This window comes from Malus domestica, chromosome 14 (genome assembly GCF_042453785.1).
Source record: "Malus domestica chromosome 14, GDT2T_hap1".
NCBI classification, from domain to species: domain Eukaryota; kingdom Viridiplantae; phylum Streptophyta; class Magnoliopsida; order Rosales; family Rosaceae; genus Malus; species Malus domestica.
The window spans coordinates 28,572,663-28,594,223 of record NC_091674.1 but is presented as its reverse complement, the minus strand read 5'-3'; the positions used below and the strand labels follow the sequence as shown (position 1 = coordinate 28,594,223).

The 21,561-nt window shown below is 39.0% G+C and overlaps 1 protein-coding gene across 1 annotated transcript; it reads left to right on the top strand.

Annotated features, from left to right (window-relative positions):
- The first annotated feature begins 17,302 nt into the window (after positions 1 to 17,302).
- LOC103455388 (flavin-containing monooxygenase FMO GS-OX-like 9) lies at positions 17,303 to 20,882 on the top strand. The gene is made up of 7 exons (XM_008394972.4): positions 17,303 to 17,904; positions 18,157 to 18,227; positions 18,398 to 18,556; positions 18,665 to 18,747; positions 19,040 to 19,175; positions 19,555 to 19,728; positions 19,842 to 20,882. The coding sequence occupies exons 1-7, from the start codon at positions 17,346 to 17,348 to the stop codon at positions 20,037 to 20,039; spliced, it is 1,380 nt and encodes a 459-aa protein (XP_008393194.2). The 5' UTR covers positions 17,303 to 17,345; the 3' UTR covers positions 20,040 to 20,882.
- The last annotated feature ends 679 nt before the right edge of the window (positions 20,883 to 21,561 follow it).

Sequence of the window (21,561 nt, the reverse complement as noted above, 5' to 3'; positions counted from 1 at the left end):
TTGAAACTTGATCAAATGACTATAATCACGGGCCCACTCTAAAAGTTATAAAAAATTTAGCCATTTGATCAAATTTTAAGGGTCCGAATTATTTGATGAGGATGATTAGGTGAAAAAGATCAAGAGAGGATCCATTTCCAAGTGAAATTGGCTACAGAGGGGAGAGAGCGCTATAGAGAAAGCAAGGAAGGGAGAGAGCTACGTTCAGAGATAGCTTCACGTCTAGTATGTTCATCGATCTCTCTTTTTACATTCTCTGTTCCTTCCTCTGTGTATATATGACTACATTTCTCTGTTAATTCATTCCTAGAAATGATCGATGCCCTCCATAATATATATATATATATATATATATATATATATATATATATATATATATCGATGAATCGACTTACATGCTTTCATGTAATTGCATGCAAGATCACATGGGCAAGATCAGAAAGCTGATGGATGGTGTTCTCGCTGAATGGAAACGCATAAAAAATTGGTACCGTGCCTACAAAATCCAGAAAATGCCTAATTCCCAGCGTTCAGTAAAAGCGCAGAGAGGCCAAGGCCATGGAGAACACTGCTCCAACTTTCTACCATGACAATCCACTTTATGCAGAGACAGAAGATGATGTCAAGGCTGCGAAACTTCTAAAAGAGGCTGGTCTGTGGAAAGGAAAGGTAGTGAGCTTTCACCTAAATAACAAGGAAGATAATACGGTCAAGAAAGCCGTTGAACGTGAAAAGAAATTGAAGGCTGTTCCAGCTTGTACCAAGTGAGGATCCGAGTCTCTCTACAATGTATAAAATAGTTAAGAGCCATTCAATTTAGTCATGTTGGTGTTCTAAACATGTGTGATCTGTTGTCATTCAAAATTCTGATATTGAATTCCGATGAAGAATCATATTTTAGAGCCATTAGTCTTTGCCAAATTCTTATGATTCTCCGATTCATTGAATCTTGTGTTGTAACATTGCTTGCCGAATTCTTCCCTGACCCTCCTTGTTTAGAGTTGGGTGCAATGACCCCACACTCTGAAATCCATAGAACCTCTCTCGAATCTGCTCCAGGAAAAACTTTCGGCCTTGCTCACTTTCCCCAGGTCTCTCAGCCAATTTTTGGGCCACAAGTTCAGCCTCTTCCTGCTGAGCTTTGGCTCTTAATTTCCTCCTCCCTACGAAGTTGTTCCATGGCCCTTGCTTCACGAGCTATGCTTGATGATATGCGTTCCTCTTCTCTTCTAACTTGAGCAACTTTTCAGCTTCGATGAGTTTCCTCTGTTCTAAAACAGCCTCTTCTCAATTGCCATATCCTCCTTCTGTTCGGCTCTTATCACTTGAAGTTTTTCAGCTCTCCTCAACTCTGAATCATGAAGCTTCTGGCGCAAACTAACTTTTTTATCTTCTTCATTTAAGCAAGTTATGAAACGAACCTCGTTAATTAAATTTATTGCTTTCATCAGCAGCCTCTCCATAAATGGGGGTAAGGCTAGCCGACATTCACCTCTCCCAGACCCTGCGTAAAGCGGGAGCTTTATGCACTAGGTACGACGATCAGCAGCTAGCACCGGGACAGCAATAGAATTCGCATCACTTCCCCAGCTGTGTACACCATAATTTTCAGGTACCTTTGGAGGCTCGGATCTGAGCTTGTCCCAACAATATCACTCGAATGGTTAGAAGAATTTTTTTTTCCAGAAAATCCGCCAACCCAACTCTGTAGAGAGAACTTTGAGCTACTTATATTTTTCTACACAGGACACAAGTCAAAAACCAAAATTTGGAAACACGTCAGTAACACCAGAGTTGATCGATTACTATCCCCAAAAAACATATAAAATCTGCAACATTTAGGTTGATATCTATCTACCAGTAGCACGAAAATGTTACATCTAATAACATACCAACGACAACGGAATGGATTTCATTGCTCCGATTTCTACTTACAGAGATAATATCTGAAAATACGATCTTGACATGCAAAGATGAACTTGGTAAATGGTAATTAGAGCAAACAGTTTCTGGGTTTCATGCATTTCAGTGAATATAATCCAAAGATAATTGCTTTTTTTTTTTTACCACTTCAATATCAGAAAAATAATCTCAACTGAATACAATAACCAAAATCCATTATACTCTGCAATATTCTATTGATTGAAGACAAGTAATAGCGTTCTCTCATGGTTTGTAAAGAATGAAATCTCTGTCGGCTTGGTTTATTATGTCGAAAGGTTGCTGGCATGCTGCCTTAATTTGCATTTCCCTTTTGTAAAACTTGTTGCATTAGTACAAGATCATAAGGCTATGTTTGGGTTAGGGTTTCGCAAATTATGGGATTGGAAGCCAAACTATAAAGAAAATGATCACAAAATGTTTTACAGGAGGGATTAAGAAATGCACCATAGAGCATTACAAAGGCATGTAAAGAGGGATTAGCTAATGACACCTTCTAAGGTGGGTTTAGCTAATCCTTTTTAATATACCTTCGTAACGCTTGGATGATGCATTTCTTAATCCCTTCAATCCAACATTTTGGGATCATTTTCTTTATATTTGGTTTTCAAACTCATGATTTGCAAAACCCTCATCCAAGTATACCCTAAACCGATTCTTCGCCTTTTGATATTTAGACTCAATTTCTGGATCTGATACTCTTCAAGTGGAAGCTGAATTGGTAGTTTCAGCTGCCTTTAGTCCAGATACACCTCCAACCCCAAAACTATGTAGAGAATGAATTTGGATCCTCTTTGGAACTTAGTGTTTGGAGCCTAATGACCAGGAAATTCAGACTCTTGGTTTGTGTGAACAATAGATAAGCACTTTGTTTGTGTGAGGTGGACCGACAGAATGTTAATGGGGTTGGTAGAATTCAATTTGAGTGATCCAAATTACTTGGTCCTTAGGCTCCGGACAGTGAGACCTGTAAAGGATCTCTGTCTATAGACAATGACCCTGCAACTGGTCGTAATTGTAGTGATTTAATTGATTAATTACTCGTGTATTAATTTTAAAGAAGCATGAATCATTCTTTCCAGAATGCGTAGTGCATTTGGGTTTTGATCATCTCTTTAGTCCAACCCAAAACACAAATGCATTCGGCCTTGGTTCATGGTACGCTATCACTGGTTGGTTGCTATAGTTGTTTTCGAAACTACTATAATCTTCAAAGAGGAGGAGATTTGAACTTCAGTACGAAAAACATGCATATTAGACTAACCGAGAGTCATAGCTCACGTATAATTTTCTTAATCAGGCAACCCGAAACATTTAGATTCGAGAATACTCCTACCAATCGTTATCACCTCATTTCTTTTCATTCCTTTGAAGTTTTTTATCCATGATTCAACTCAAGAGTAGGTAAATATTTTGTACACTCTTGTCGGTAGAACACATTCGCAGTCGGTCAATTTTACTGAAAGAAAATTTTGTGGAGGCATGATTTTGAAAGCAAGCTAACTATCGATGAGTACGATTCAAGAGCTTGTCTTCATAGTAAACGTTAGATTACAAACTCGTTTGGAAGTGTATATGTGTTTCTTGCAGGAAGTACCTAAGTGTTTTTTTCAAGATTCATTTGGATTTTTACTAAAAGTTAGTTTCAAAATATTTTTACCAAAAACGTTTTTAGTTAATTTATAAACATTTCCAAACGAGTCATACGAACGTAGCTAAAAACAATCTTATTTCATGGGCCCACCAACAAGAAAAAACTATATGATTTCCAAAGTTGTAATTACATAACCTAGTTAAATCATGCCACAGGTTAATAGTTTGCATTACTAATTAAGAAAGCGAACAATCAACCACCATATTATGTCGTTTATTAAAAATGGTCTAAAGTTTGGCTATTTTCTTTTCTATAAGTACTTTACCTACTTCTTAAAAAATAAAATAAAATATTGACGGTAAAATACGGGACAGAAATAGTGTTATTATGCAGCTTTTTTTTAAAATGCCATGAAAAATGTGGCCATTTTTTTAAACTTTAGTTTTATTTATATAAATATCTTATTTCATATTTTCAATAAAGTAAGTGCAAAATGGGAGTATAATATGTAAACTTTATTTTTATTATTAAAGAATTTGTGAAAAAAAATATGTATTAAACATAAAAAATACATACATGTGTGACACACTAATAGCATGGCTAAATTTAAAACATGTGTTTCAGTAAATTATTCATACTTACAACAACAACAACAACAAAGCCTTTTCCCACTAAGTGGGGTCGGCTATATGAATCCTAGAACGCCACTGCGCTCGGTTTTGTGTCATGTCCTCCGTTAGATCCAAGTACTCAAGTCTTTTCTTAGGGTCTCTTCCAAAGTTTTCCTAAGTCTTCCTTTACCCCTTCGGCCCTGAACCTCTGTCCCGTAGTCACATTTTCGAACCGGAGCGTCAATAGGCCTTCTTTGCACATGTCCAAACCACCGGAACTGATTTTCTCTCATATTTCCTTCAATTTTGGCTACTCCTACTTTACCTCGGATATCCTCATTCCCAATCTTATCCTTTCTCGTGTGCCCATACATCCCACGAAGCATCCTCATCTCCGCTACTCCCATTTTGTGTACGTGTTGATGCTTCACCGCCCAACATTTTGTGCCATACAACATCGCTGACCTTATTGCCGTCCTATAAAATTTTCCCTTGAGCTTCAGTGGCCTACAACGGTCACACAACACGCCGGATACACTCTTACACTTCATCCATCCAGCTTGTATTATATGGTTGAGATCTCCATCTAATTCTCCGTTCTCTTGCAAGATAGATCCTAGGTAGCGAAAACGGTTACTTTTTGTAATCTTCGCTAGATTGCTCCGGTCATTAGTGTGGATAAGTATATAAATGGATAGAGATAGGAAAGCAAACACAAGATGTACGTGATTCACCCAGATTGGCTACGTCCACGGAATAGAGGAGTTCTCATTAATTGTGAAGGGTTTACACAAGTACATAGGTTCAAGCTCTCCTTTAGGGAGTACAAGTGAATGATTTAGTACAAATGACATTAGGAAATATTGTGGGAGAATGATCTTGTAACCACGAAACTTCTAAATACCGGAGTGTGGTATCATCTTGACTTTCCTTATCTGTCTCATAGGTAGATGTGGCATCTTCTCTGGAAGTACTCTTCCTCCATCCAGGGGTGGTATCTGTAACTGGTGGAGATGCACAAGGTTATGTATCAATGTCACTTGAAGCTTACTTGTAGTTTCAGGCTTGGTCAAGCGCGATACAAACCATGTAGTAGGAGTCCCCCAAGTCGCCGAGCTATGGGATCTGCTGAAAGGGGTAACAGACAAGGTAAGCAATCAGAGCTCCGGCTGATTGTTCACATTCTCCCTATCTTGCAGGCAACATGAAGGATAAAGAGAAGAAAAATGAGAAGAGATGATATGGGATACTTTTGCTTTTGAAGAAGTAACTTTCCACAGGCTTATTCTTGAACTGGGCTGGAGGGTTTTCTGGTTTCCTCCAGAGTATAAAGCCGACTGAAGAATTTGAGGGTCAAAACAAGTCCATCAAATCTAGAGTACGTTCGACCCTGCTGATATGGGATACTTTTGCTTTTGACAGAGTAGTGGATGTATCGGCACGTGTGCTGTTACGCTTGTCTCCACATGCTTCCTTGTATCCATCTCACTTGCCCTATCTATTCCTCAGGCAGATGCGGTATCTTCCCTGGAAGCATAAGATGTTGAAGATGAGTACTCGAGAGCAATGCCAGGTAAGTAATCAGGTAAGGGGTTCCAGGCAGTCAGTTCCTGGCTGGAAGCTTAATTCCAAGTGCTGATTGATTGCTCTCTTTCTCCTTGTCTTGCAGGTAAGAACAAGGCCAAAGGAAAAGACAGGGAAAAAGCATGATATGGGATACTCTTGCTTTTAACCCTGATGATATGAGATATTCTTGCTCTAGTATAGCTTGTTTACAGAGGTATTATCGGGGGGAAAGAAAGTTGAATATTTCGAAAGGCTTTGTTGGGAATGCCCTCGCAGATAAGAAGAAGGGTTGAGCATTTTTGCAGGTCTGCCTGTCCGTTGGGGATGAAGGTCGACATATATAGGAGTCTCCCTAACATCAAGTAATAATGCTATTCATTTACCCTGCTTGGTCATAGCACGGTAGTGGGAGCTGCGAGCTTCACAAGTTTTAACTCTGTCAGAGCACTTTGAAAAAGTGGTCTGTGGTATCTGGAAATCAGATGTTGCGTGTGAAGATTACAGACAAACTTTATCCAAGGAGATCCGGCTCTTGAAGTTGGGAAAGTGGTGCCTCTTCGGTTTTCGAACAAGCAATCCTGTCGGGGATCTGGCTCTCAAGATTCGGAGAACGATGCCTCTTCGATTTTTGAGAAAGCAATCCTGCTAGGGGTCTGGCTCTCGAGATTCGGAGAGCGATGTCTTCGATTTTTGAGAAAGTAATCATGTTGGGAGTCTGGCTCTCGAGATTCGGAGGGCGGTGCCTCTTCGATTTTGGAGCAAGCAATCTTGTTGGGAGTGTTTTCTCGAATGTGAGTAAAGGTTGGGCATGTTTGGTAGTCTACCTTGCCACGAAGCACAGAGGTTGACACACAGGGACTTTCCAATTATCCACCAGTGGTACTGTTCCTTTACCCTCTCTTCGATTTTTGAGAAAGTAATCATGTTAGGAGTCTGGCTCTCGAGATTCGGAGGGCGGTGCTTCTTCGATTTTGGAGCAAGCAATCTTGTTGGGGGTGTTTTCTCGAATGTGAGTAAAGGTTGGGCATGTTTGGTAGTCTACCTTGCCACGAAGCACAGAGGTTGACACACAGGGACTTTCCAATTATCCAACAGTGGTACTGTTCCTTTACCCTCTCTTCGATTTTTGAGAAAGTAATCATGTTGGGAGTCTGGCTCTCGAGATTCGGAGGGCGATGCCTCTTCGATTTTGGGGCAAGCAATCTTGTTGGGAGTGTTTTCTCGAATGTGAGCAAAGGTTGTGCATGTTTGCTAGTCTACCTTGCCACGAAGCACAGAGGTTGACACACCGGGACTTTCCAATTATCCAGCAGTGATACTGTTCCTTTACCCTTGTGGGTAATAATATGGTAGCTAGGCCTTCAAAATTTATGTGTCTAAACTTTGTTAGTGTTGTTTCTTTGCTATTCTTTTACCCTTCTTGGTCAGAGCGATGTAGTGAGAGCTGCAAGCTTCACGTGTCTCAACTTTGTCAGAGAACTTTGGCAAAGTTATATGTGGTACCCATGAGCTACTGTTACGTGTGGGAAGTGGGTGATTGAACAGTACGATTCATGTGCTTTCTACTTCGCCAGAAATCTTCGACAGAATGCCCATAATTTCCGCAAAGCTGAGTGTGCGTGTGACAGGTGCTGACAAGGCTGGAAAAGTAGTCTCAACTTTGTCAGAGAACTTTGGCAAAGTTATATGTGGTACCTATGAGCTACTGTTGCGTGTGGGAAGTGGATGATTGAACAGTACGATTAATGTGCTTTCTACTTCGCCATACATCTTCGACAGAATGCCCATAATTTCCGCAAAGCTGAGTGTGCGTGTGACAGGTGCTGACAATGCTGGAAAAGTAGGTGCCTCTTCGATTTCTGAGATCGGCCCTCGTAGTCTCTGAGCAGCCCAGCTTTCGAGAAACCAAACCTCTTCGATTTCTGAGATCAACCCTCGTGGTCTCTGAGCAGCCCAGCTTTTGAGAAAGCAAACCTCTTCGATTTCTGAGATCGGCCTTCGTGGTCTTTGAGCAGCCCAGCTTTTGAGAAAGCAAACCTCTTCGATTTCTGAGATCGGCCTTCGTGGTCTTTTAGCAGCCCAGCTTTTGAGAAAGCAAACGCCTCTTCGATTTCTGAGCAGGCGCCTCTTCGATTTCTGAAGCTTCGTCGAGTGCAGATTTTTTTAGGGGTTGACATTAAGTTCTAAAGCACACTTGAATATCCACCAGTAGAAGCTCCATTCTTGCACTTCTAAGATCTTGATTTGTCTGACCTCTTCTCTCTTCAACACCTTTGAAAATGTCTGGCCCCTCCGACCGTCGTTTTGACTTGAACCTTATTGAAGAGGCAGCCCCGCCTTCTCCAGACAACATATGGCGCCCATCCTTCGTCTCCCCTACTGGTCCTCTTACCGTTGTGGATTCCATGATGAAGAATGATATGACCGCTGCGGTAGTGGCCAGGAACCTTCTCACTCCCAAAGATAACATACTACTTTCCAAACGGTCTGATGAGTTGGCTGTTAAGGATTCTCTGGCTCTTAGTGTTCAGTGTGCAGGTTCTGTGTCTAATATGGCCCAACGCCTATTTGCTCGAACCCGCCAAGTTGAATCATTGGCGGCTGAAGTGATGAGTCTCAAACAGGAGATTAGAGGGCTCAAGCATGAGAATAAACAGTTGCACCGGCTCGCACATGACTATGCTACAAACATGAAGAGGAAGCTTGACCAGATGAAGGAATCTGATGGTCAAGTTTTACTTGATCATCAGAGATTTGTAGGTTTGTTCCAAAGGAATTTAATGCCTTCGTCTTCTGGGGCTGTACCGCGTAATGAATCTCTAAATGATCAACCTCTGATGCCTCCTCCTTCTAGGGTTCTGTCTAGTACTGAGGCTCCGAATGATCCCCCTCCGGTGCCTTCTCTTTCTGGGGCTCTACCGACTGCTGAGACTTCTCCTAAGCAACCTTTATGAAGGCTCCATCTTGTTTGTTTATTTTGACTCAAGTATATGTACATATTTGTAACTTATCGGGGATATCAATAAATAAGCTTTCCTTCATTTCAACGTATTGTGTTAAATCACCAAAACCTTCTTCGCTAAGTTCTTTGAATTTTCTTTTGTTGAAGCTTGTATGTTGAAGCTTTGTGAGTGGAACATGTAGGTTGAGGTAGTGTTCCCTTAATTTCCCGAGCGAGGACAACTTCTCGGTTGGAGACTTGGAAAATCCAAGTCACTGAGTGGGATCGGCTATATGAATCTTAGAACGCCATTGTGTTCTGTCCTGTGTCATGTCCTCCATTAGATCCAAGTACTCTAAGTCTTTTCTTAGGGTATCTCTCAAAGTTTTCCTAGGTCTTCCTCTACCCCTTCGGCCCTGAACCTCTGTCCCATAGTCGCATCTTCTAATCGGAGCGTCAGTAGGCCTTCTTTGCACATGTCCAAACCACCGTAACCGATTTTCTCTCATCTTTCCTTCAATTTCGGCTACTCCTACTTTACCTCGGATATCCTCATTCCTAATCTTATCCTTTCTCGTGTGCCCACACATCCAACGAAGCATCCTCATCTCCGCTACACCCATTTTGTGTACGTGTTGATGCTTCACCGCCCAACATTATGTGCCATACAGCATCGCCGGCCTTATTGCCGTCCTATAAAATTTTCCCTTGAGCTTCAGTGGCATACGGCGGTCACACAACACGCCGAATGCACTCTTCCACTTCATCCATCCAGCTTGTATTCTATGGTTGAGATCTCCATCTAATTCTCCGTTCTTTTGCAAGATAGATCCTAGGTAACGAAAACGGTCGCTCTTTGGTATTTTTTGATCTCCGATCCTCACCCCTAACTCGTTTTGGCCTCCATTTGCACTGAACTTGCACTCCATATATTCTGTCTTTGATCTGCTTAGGCGAAGACCTTTAGATTCCAACACTTCTCTCCAAAGGTTAAGCTTTGCATTTACCCCTTCCTGAGTTTCATCTATCAACACTATATCGTCTGCGAAAAGCATACACCAAGGAATATCATCTTGAATATGTCCTGTTAACTCATCCATTACCATCGCAAAAAGGTAAGGACTTAAGGATGAGCCTTGATGTAATCCTACAGTTATGGGAAAGCTTTCGGTTTGTCCTTCATGAGTTCTTACGGCAGTCTTTGCTCCTTCATACATATCCTGTATAGCTTGGATATATGCTACTCGTACTCCTTTCTTCTCTAAAATCCTCCAAAGAATGTCTCTTGGGACCCTATCATACGCTTTTTCCAAATCTATAAAGACCATGTGTAAATCCTTTTTCCCATCTCTATATCTTTCCATCAATCTTCGTAAGAGATAAATTGCCTTCATGGTTGAGCGCCCTGGCATGAACCCGAATTGGTTGTCTGAAACCCGTGTCTCTTGCCTCAATCTATGTTCAATGACTCTCTCCCAGAGCTTCATTGTATGACTCATTAGCTTAATACCCCTATAGTTCATGCAATTTTGTACATCTCCCTTATTCTTGTAGATAGGCACCAAAGTACTCGTTCGCCACTCATTTGGCATCTTCTTCGTTTTCAAAATCCTATTGAAAAAGTCAGTGAGCCATGTTATACCTGTCTCTCCCAAAACTTTCCACACTTCGATTGGTATATCGTCTGTGCCTACTGCTTTTCTATGCTTCATCTTCTTCAAAGCTACAACCACTTCTTCCTTCCGGATTCTACGATAAAAAGAGTAGTTTCTACACTCTTCTGAGTTACTCAACTCCCCTAAAGAAGCACTCCTTTCATGTCCTTCATTGAAAAGATTATGAAAATAACCTTTCCATCTATCTTTAACCGCGTTCTCTGTAGCAAGAACATTTCCATCCTCATCCTTGATGCACCTCACTTGGTTTAGGTCTCTTGTCTTCTTTTCCCTTGCTCTAGCTAGTTTATAGATATCCAACTCTCCTTCTTTGGTATCTAGTCGCTTATACATATCGTCATAAGCCGCTAACTTAGCTTCTCTCACAGCTTTCTTTGCCTCTTGCTTCGCTTTTCTATACCTTTCACCATTTTCATCGGTCATATCCTTGTATAAGGCTTTACAACATTCCTTCTTAGCCTTCACCTTTGTTTGTACCTCCTCATTCCACCACCAAGATTCCTTTTGGTGTGGGGCAAAGCCCTTGGACTCTCCTAATACCTCTTTTGCTACTTTTCGGATACAACTAGCCATGGAATCCCACATTTGGTTAGCTTCCCCCTCTCTATCCCACACATATTGGGTTATTATTTTCTCTTTGAAAATGGCTTGTTTTTCTTCTTTTAGATTCCACCATCTAGTCCTTGGGCACTTCCAAGTCTTGTTCTTTTTTCTCACTCTTTTGATATGTACATCCATCACCAACAAGCGATGTTGATTAGCCACGCTCTCTCCTGGTATAACTTTGCAATCCTTACAAGTTATACGATCCCCTTTCCTCATTAGAAGAAAATCTATTTGTGTTTTTGACGACCCACTCTTGTAGGTGATCACATGTTCTTCTCTCTTCTTAAAGAAGGTGTTGGCTAAGAAGAGATCATATGCCATTGCAAAATCCAAGATACAAAAATATTTTCAAAAATATGTACGTTCATATATTGCACATTAATTTGGCACTATGTTTGCGCTTGATGTCAATGCATGTTGCGAGTAAGTTGAGGAACTGTGTATTTTTTTCCAAGTTGTATAAGTTCAAACATGGAAATTATATTTTATTCAATATTATTTAATATGCCACACCATTTGCATGGCATGATAAGAAATTTCTTAATCATAATAAGGTGACAAAGTCTTTGCTTGCTAGATTAGCAATCTAGGGTGTAAAAACAATTATTTTTTTCTTTTTTACATGCATTGTGCATATTTAGATCTATGTATATGTGTGGGTCAGATCTCCTTGTTAATATCAAAGCAAAAGAGATTAATTATAGTTTATCTTCAATCTATTATAACCTCATACAACTTTTTTCAAAACATTTTAGATTCATACATTAACTACTATTTTATTTCAATTTCATACCTTAGTTAAATTTCTCATCCATATCTTCGTTAAATGCGGATACCTTAGTTAAATTTTTCATACCACGTGGGCTGAAGACTGCCAGATGGAAAATTTAATTTTAAGAGTAAATTGTAGCTATGGTCCCTTAACTTTAACTCAATTGAAGCAATGGTCCCTCAACTAAAAATCCATTATCATTGGTCCCTCAACTCATCAAAATGTGCAGCTATGATCCCTTAACTAAAAATCTATTACCATTGGTCCCTCAACTTTAATTCAATTGGAGAAATGGTCCCTAAATTTTATTGTAGTAATGATCATTCCAACATAACTTGTTTTGACAAAAATTTTGACGTAGTTGACCGAAAAGACCATAATTACACACTCTGATGAGTTAAGGGACCTTAATTATATAAATGGTTATTCCAACATAATTTATTTTGACAAAATTTTGACGAAATTAATGAAAATGACTGTAGCTACACATTTTGATAAGTTAAGGGACCAATGGTAATGGTTTTTTAGTTGAGGGACCATTGCTCCAATTTGATTAAAGTTGAGGGACCATTGCTACAATTTACTCTAATTTTAAAAAATTGTCTTGATTATTGAACCCACTATTGCGTAAACTCAAACCTACACACATCTTCAGGGGTAAATTACATAATAGCTCATCAGGTTTGAGATCTATTACAACCTCATGCATCATCTTTAAAACATTTGAATTTCATACCTCAAGTTCTATTTTATTTAAAAATAATACATTCGTTACATTTTTCATCCATTGATCTGTTAAGTATTGACGCGGCTACCACATTTATACCATGTGGTAGCCAAATGTATGCCACGTGGCAAATAATTTTTTTTTTAAAACCTTAATCTTCTAAATTTACAAAAAAAAAATTCTAGATCCCCCCGCCCCCCCCCCCACCCCCACCCAAAAGCCCTCGTACCTGAACCCTTAACCAAAAAAAAATCTCTGAAACCCGATCCCATTATCCCCCCCTCTGCAACCTTGAACCAAAAAAAAAAAAAAAAACACCTCTGAAACCCCGATCCGTTACCACCCCCTCCGCCGCAAAAACCCAGTTCCCATTATTCAAACCCCAGATCCCATTAATCCCCTACCAGATCGACCACCACCATCAAGCATCAGACCACCAGCCACCGATCTGTCCAACGCCTCGAACCAGTCTCGCCACCTGCTTGAATCTCCCGCGCTAACCCATCACCCAGATCCGACTGACCCAGGATTACATGCCCGCTGCTCCATCGCCATCCTTGTTGCCCCGTTTCTGTCCCGCATCACTGGAATCGGTTCTCACCGCCGCCGTCCACTATCACCCGTTGTCAGACTCGCCCTGAACTTTGCCGTGTTTCGTTTCCGCACCGACTAGTCTCATACCCACAGTCGATTCCCATGAGTTGGATTTGTCGAACCACTGCAACCCGGCCGCTGCTAGTTTGAAAACCTTATTCTTGCTGTTTTTGTTTTTCCAATGATTGCACTGGAATTCCAATGCAGTCTAATGATTGTTGCACTAGTTTGCAGATGCACAGGAGAGAAGGGAAGAAGGTTCAAGAAAAAAAATAGCTATGAAACCCGATCCCATCATCCCCCCGGCAACCTTGAACCAAAAAAAAAAAACACCTCTGAAACCCCGATCCATTACCACCCCCCCAAACAAAAAAACCCAGATAGCATACCTGGCGAAGTCCGACGGTCCGCACCCATCCTCCACCTTTTTCTCTGCACCCAGCTCCACCTCCGCCGTGCACCCATCTTCCACTACCCCAACCTGCAACCCAGAAAGAAAAAGAAAAAAGCGCACCCACCCTCACACGCATCTACTTCCCTCATCTACACACCTCACTCCTTAAATCCACTCATTGGAGAAGAAGGGATCTGGGTTGCAGGGAAAGGGAGATGAGTTTTTTTTTTCTTTTCTTTTATGGGTTGCAGGTAGTGGGAGCGGAGGAAGAGGTGGATGATGGGGGCATGGTGGGTTTGGGGAAGATGGGAGGGGGAAGAAAGTTAAAAAAAATTATTTTTTTTGTCACGTGGTACAAACGTGGTAGTCACGTCATCACTTAACGGATCAATGGATGAAAAATGTAACAGATGTATTATTTTGAAATAAAATAGTACTTGAAGTATAAAATGAAATGTTTTAAAGATGTTGTATAGGGTTGTAATAGATCTCAAACCTGAGAGGCTACTACGTAATTTACCTCATCTCTCTCAAATTGGAAGCAGACTCACCTTAAGCCCAAAATCCAAAAGCTTGAAACCTTACGCTGTCATTGAAACCTAGTGTCATCGCTCTCCTAGCACCACCGTACCAACTAACCCTAAACAATCCACAACCCACCAGTGATTACAGTGATTATACCGTAGAGCTGAGGGAATCTCGTGGTTCGAAATGAAGGATTTGAAGGCTGAAAATGACTTGGGGAAAAAGGGAGGATCCCAAACAAATGAGCATTCCTTGTAAACACAAAGGCAACAAATAGAAACCAAAGAGATACCACGTCGTTGTAGTGCAACCTCGAGGAAAGTTTATCATGAAAAAATGCCAACCCAAAATATATAGTCGGGGTGGAACGAAATGCTGTCAAATAAGTTTTGCCCAAGCACAATCACCATGCCTCCTTCAAATTAGATCATAACGAAAAGAGAAGAAAATTTTCTCATAAAGATATGGTTCCCAAATCAATTGGTCATTAGTAGTTACAAGAGTAAAGGATGATACAAAATTTTCTTTGCAATAGACAAGAATAAATCTATAAAATAATCCAACAGTGACCAACTTTAAGCTCGAATAACATTTGAAATCCGAAGAAAAACTATATGAGAATGATCAAAGATAATGAAGGGCTAATAATTAGCTCATCCAACCATTTATCAAAAGAAAAAGAAAACTTACCTCCCATCTCCAAAAATTCAATAGTTATTGATATTCAAAACAGATAAAGCATACTTCAAACCAGGCCACATAGATGATTGCCAATAAACATCTTATTATTTGTAAGGCATGAGAGGAAAACACTGGTCGATAAAAGAACCTCATAAAGAAGTGATTGTAGCTAAGTCACAAAGCCGTGAAGTTCAAAGTAGCTAAGTCACAAAAACCAAGACCACCTTCAATTTTAGGCCCACCACACACTATATTCCATTTAATAGTTACCAATTTGTGGGAAACCAAATCTTTGGACCAAAATATAGTTCCATGCACAAGTAGAGAAATCTTCAAAAACAAGTTGGTCATTGATATACTGAGAAACTATGCAAAAATAAACTTTGATAAACATACTGCACTAATTAAACTTTTGATTAGAAATATCAAATATGTAATTAGACTCTAACTAGACCACTTTTCTTCTTCTTGTTGCTAACCCTACACATTACATATTGCTAATTGGTAATTACACATGCACCCTTTAATTTATGTATTAAAAAAATGGTGACATTGATACCCTAACCAGAGAAAATATAATATATAAGTAGAAAATCCAAACTCCATGATCGGTTAATATCCAACCTTGATGGGATATCACATTCATTCCACTTCTGTACTGCTGTTGGATGAAGGTTCATCTGGTTAAATTGGTATTCAAACAGTATTGGAATCAATTATGCCAAGATATTTTCATAAAATATCCTTTCGACGTGCAAGATGCCAAGAACGTAGGTGGAATCAACGTGCAAAAGAATTTGTGTGGAGCTGGAATCGACGTGCAAGAACGTGTATGGAGAGGTTTATAATTTTGTAAAATGAGTTTAGTTGAGTACTATTGCGCTGATGTTGGACAAGAATGAGGATCATTATCGTATCCTCAAATAATGTCCATTCATCGTACATCGTGTGACCATAAATTATTTTAAATATTTTTATATAAAATTAAATATGAATAGTACTTGACGAAAACCGGCCAAACGATGTACGATGAATGTATTCAATTTGAAGATCTTTAGTATCCTCACAAAGAGGATCCTGAGAGGATTCATTCGTTGGATAAATGGGCATGTGGATTCAAAACAAATTTTTCATACCAAAATTTTAAAGGAAAACTGATGAAAATGGTTTAAAAACTTTGAGTTTTAACGATCAAGACAAAATAAAGGGTAAAGTAAATAGTTCCAGGATTGACTTTTTAGTGTAAAAATATGATTTTTTGTTAAAGTGAATAGTACCGAAAGATTTTCGTTAAAGTTCCTAAATTTTAAATTATGTGACGTGTCACTAATAGGAAATAAGCATGATAATTAATATTTAAGTAATAATCCAATCGTACGACCATGTTATATGATTTATGAAATTTAGTCTAAATATTTGGTCTCTATAACATTATCCGAAGAGACTACCTTCATAAAATCAGATGTCTAATTTTTTTACTTTTCTTTTTTAGAAACGTTAAGGAGACTTTCTATGAACATTGTCACCTCATATTTTTTGTACAATGTTTTATTCTATTGAAGCAAAAGTTGACTTTAAGGGAGTCTCCTTAGACCATCTCCAAATGAGATATCAAATCCTAGGTGAAATGTCATGCAATCAAATTTGAAGGTACGAAAAAGTTTCAATCGATATGTCAATCCTACCTGAATTGACGTAAGAATTTTCTACTGCCAAATTTGACATATAGAACAGGTGCTGTCAATTAATTTTTTAAATATATGATTGTGTGGGTCTCTTTACTTCACCAATTGTAGATCTTGAAAGTTTATTTTAATTGATTTTTTTTATATAAAATTGGATTCTACAAATAGCATTTATAACAAAAAAATAATATGAGTTGAAGGAAGATAAAATTGAACATTACCACATTAGCCATTAAAATAACATTTAATATTTATCTATCGATATTTCCATTAGAGATGCTCTTAACCGTTTCTCTCCATTTCCATGAAAAGTTACAAGGCTGAAACTTGCATGCATGAGGCTGCAGATATGCCATAGTCCTTTAATGGGCTCGAGACAACTTTGTTTGGGCACGATGATGATGATGACAAATAACAAAAAGATGAGATTGAAAATTTTCATGGAAGTACACTTTTTAGTTAAAGGTAGACGAGAAAAATATAAGTAGGCTTTTTAAAAAATGAGATTGTTTATGAACTTTTTATTGCTTTATATTTTTTTACTTAATATTTCTTAATATTTGCATAAAAATTGACGTTAAATTGTGAGGTGATATATAATTCATAAAGAATCTCATTTAAAAAAAAAATCCCTTTTAACATTTCAAACAAATCTCATTGATTTTTTACCTTGTCACGTGTTATCTCCCATCTGGCAAACCTTCTCCATCAGACTATGACTTATCTCCCAACAAATTATTATAATTTTTTTTCCATGTGTTTGCGTGAAGACAATTCAATTATATATAAAAAGAAATTTTAACAAAAAGCTTCAAATACTGTTTATTTTAACGAAAAACTACATTTTTACATTAAAAATCAATCATGGTACTATTCACTTTACTTTTATTTTGTTCTTATCGTTAAAACTCAAAGTTTTCAAGCTCTTTTCATTAGTTTTCCTTATATAGAAACTCATTCAACAACAAAAATTTCCAACACCCAGAAGAGAAAAATAAAAATCCATAACGCCAAACCCTAGACCAACCAACCATGGCTTCTGAAACTTACCAACCCAAAAATGTATGTGTGATTGGAGCTGGACCCTCGGGGCTTGTAGCTGCAAGGGAGCTGAGGAAAGAAGGTCACAGGGTGGTGGTGTTGGAACAAAACCATGAGGTGGGAGGGCAGTGGCTCTACGACCCAAATGTGGAGGGAGAGGATCCCTTAGGAAGGTCACCTACCCTAAAAGTGCATAGCAGTCTTTACTCCTCTTTGAGGATAATTTCTCCAAGAGAGAGCATGGGGTTCACTGACTTCCCATTTGCAGTCAAGAAAGGTAGGGACATGAGGAGGTTTCCTGGCCATACGGAGCTTCTTTTGTACCTCAAGGATTTTTGTGATTGGTTTGGATTGAGGGAGTTGATAAGGTTCAATACGAGGGTTTCATATGTGGGGATGTTGGATGGAGATCATGTAGTTGGTTGCAAAGATCTGAAATGGGTTGTGAGGAGTATGGAGAAGAAGGCTGAGATTTTCGTGGAGGAGGTGTTTGATGCGGTGGTTGTGGCCTCCGGCCATTACTCTAACCCAAGGTTACCGTCCATTAAAGGTACTTACTACTTGATTAATTTCCTTAGTTTCATGGCTCATGTCTAACAAGGATTCCGTTTTGACACTATTTTTGACCAATCATGCACTGACATGTGTTTCAACTTTTTCATATGAGAATGTAAAATGTCCAAGAGAATAATAATCACGTATTTAATCATAATTATATGTGGTTTCAATTTTGTTTTTCTTTTTCTCTATTTCCATTTTTTTTTCTTTTTAATTGCGGTGGGTTCAATTTGGTCATGTTTAGGAATGGATGCATGGAAGAGGAAGCAAATGCACAGTCACATCTATAGGGTTCCGGAGCCATTTCGTGATGAGGCAAGGCAATATATAGTTAATGCTAAATGTTAGCTTGATGTATATTGGTGGCTTATTTCCTGATAACTTAAGAGTGTTTGGAGAATTGTACTTGTCTAACATAAGTTTATAAAGATCAACGAAACTTTCTAGCACAAAAGAGATGAAGTGATCCTTTTGCTCATTTGCAGGTTGTGGTGGTGGTTGCGAATTCACTAAGTGGACAAGATATATCAATAGACCTAGTGGCTGTGGCCAAGGCAATCTATCTTAGTGCCAGATCGCTTGACATATCTAAGGGCTTGTCCAAAGTCATTTCCAAACACGAAAACTTGCACCTTCGTCCCCAGGTACAAGAAATTAGCTTCTATAAGTCTAGAATTAGATTTTAAGCAAATATAAAAACTATGTCCAATACAAATGTCTTTTGTGTGACATTTAAATGCAACCAAATGCAGATAGAGTCGCTTCAAGAAGATGGGAAAGTATTATTTGTGGACGGTTCTTGGATCACTGCAGACACTATCATATATTGTACTGGGTAAATTTTCAACCTAATATCATTTACACAATGGAAATGTCATTATAAATAAATTAACAACATTTTAAATTAGTCTTGCATTGTTATGTAACGTGATTGATCTAAAATACTGGACATCTTTCCTTCTGATCGAACTATGTACTTGCTTTGGAAAGTGATTGGTTAACCATAGTCTTTTGAGTTTTGACTGAAAGATTTTGTGTGGGTCCCACACTAAAATTATGGAACCACACCAAGATGTATTCCTTTGAAATAGTTTATAAACTAATTGTTCCAAGTGGGATGTGTTCAGGTATTCATACACGTTCTCCTTTCTTGACACCAAAGGAATAGTAACTGTGGATGATAACAGAGTGGGCCCCTTGTATGAGCACACCTTCCCTCCATCACTTGCTCCCTCTTTATCTTTTGTAGGCATTCCAAAAAAGGTAACTAAAACATTTCTAATTTTAGAATGTATAGAATGTTTTGAGGTATAGGGAAGGTGAGTCTTGGTGTAATGAAAAAAGTTGTTCTTTTGTAATTGAAAAGTAACAGGTTAAGTCGTAGAAGCAGTCTTTTTATAAAGTAAAGATAAGACTGCTACGTTTTTCTCGACTCTCAAAAAACAGGGAGCCTTGTTGATTAGGGATCACCTTTTTTTTAGTATGCTTTGAGCCTTTGAGGTATAGATTTTTGTATTAAAGATAATACAGTGATCAAAATTTAACTGCAAAAAATCTCAAATTATAGAATGCTTCGGAGCGTAATAGATTATTCATTCTATTTTAATGAAAAATGATTAATTAATCGATAAATCTGATCTAGGTCATAGGGTTCCTGTTCTTTGAGTCACAAGCAAAATGGATAGCTCAACTGCTCTCTGGGAAAACAACACTGCCATCAAGGGATGACATGATGCAGTCCATCAAAGAGTTCTACCACTCAAGGGAGGTTGCTGGCATTCCAAAACATGACACCCACGGCATCGGCGACTTCGAGGTAAACTTCAGTGCAACAAAATTACATGCATCATATTTACTGTTCACGTGACTTGTAAAGCCGTTGTAGCTTACATTCTAAGGTCTCTACCTTTCTTGTTTTGCTTGTTGCAGTATTGTGATAGATATGGAGATCACTCGGGGTTCCCACATTTGGAAGAATGGAGGAAAGAGCTTTGCTATTCAGCACAAATACATGCCGACGCCGACTTAACATTCAGGGATTCGTGCGATGATCATGAGCTGCTTCAAAAGGCTTTTCAAAGTCCATATTTTGCTCAATTTCGGCCTCAAGATTTAGATTTCCTCTGAAATAACCCTACAAATGTTATTTTGTGATAGTTTTGAAAGAATTGTTTGTATTGAAAATGTGTAAGGTTACAAGAAAGAGAACTTATACAAGTGGAGAAGGATGTCGTGAGTCACCCGATGAACATCACACACCATGCTTCACACACTAATATTCTAACACCCATACTTTACACATTAATATTCTAACACCCATACTTTACACATTAACCCATACCTATAACCCATACTTTGGATATTAGATATTCTACCCATACCTATAACCCATACTTTGGATATTAAATAATCTAACACTCCCCCTCAAACGAAGGCTAGTATATTCATCAAGCCAAGTTGGACCAAAAGAGTGTTGAATTGAACCCGAGACAATCCTTTGGTGAAGATGTCTGCTAGTTGATCTGTGCTCCGAACAAAAACAGGTTGAATGACATCAGATTGGGTTTTTTCTCGAACAAAATGACAGTCCATTTCAATGTGTTTGGTTCTTTCATGAAATACAGGATTAGATGCAATGTAAATAGCAGCTTGGTTATCACAGAAAAGAGGCATAGGCAGTGTTCTCTTGAACCCTAAGTCGTTGAGCAAACCTTGCAGCCAAATTAACTCACAGGTAGTAGATGCCATGGCACGATATTCAGCTTCTGCACTTGATCGAGCCACCACACTTTGTTTTTTGCTTTTCCATGTCACCAGATTTCCACCAACAAATGTACAATATCCAGTAGTAGATCTTCGATCAATTTTGGAGCCACCCCAGTCTGCATCTGTGTAGCCAACAATGTGAGCATTTCCGATCTTCCTCATCACAATCCCAGTTCCAACAGTGCCTTTCAAGTAGCGCAAGATCCTTCGAACAGCTTGTAAGTGAATTGATCGAGGAGCATGCATGAACTGACTGACTAGGCTCACGGCATGCATGATATCAGGACGAGTAATGGTAAGGTAAATAAGTTTCCCTACCAATCTCTGGTATAAACCAACGTCTATCAGTAAATCTCCATCTAATCCAAGTTTCTCTTTGCAAGCTATTGGGGTTGCCACTGGTTTTGCCTCAAGCATTTTGGACTCTTGAAGTAAATCAAGTATGTACTTGCGTTGGTTCAAGAGCAAGCCTTTACTAGATGAAGCAACTTCAATGCCTAGAAAATACTTCAGAGTTCCTAGATCTTTAATTGCAAACTTTTTGTGAAGAAAGCCCTTAAGTCGCTGAATTTCTGTCAAACTATCACCAGTCACAATGAGATCATCGACATAGATGAGAACGACAAGTTTACCTGCTGAACTATCTCGCACAAATAGTGAGGAATCTGCATTGCTCCTTTTAAAACCAATGTTCTCTAACACAGAACTTAACTTGGCATACCAAGCTCGAGGAGATTGTTTGAGGCCATAAATGGCCTTGTGTAACTTGCAAACCATGCCCTCTTCTTCTTGTGGATGTCCCGGAGGCAACTGCATGTACACATCTTCTTTAAGTTCTCCATGCAGGAAGGCATTCTTAACATCCATTTGGTATAGGGGCCAA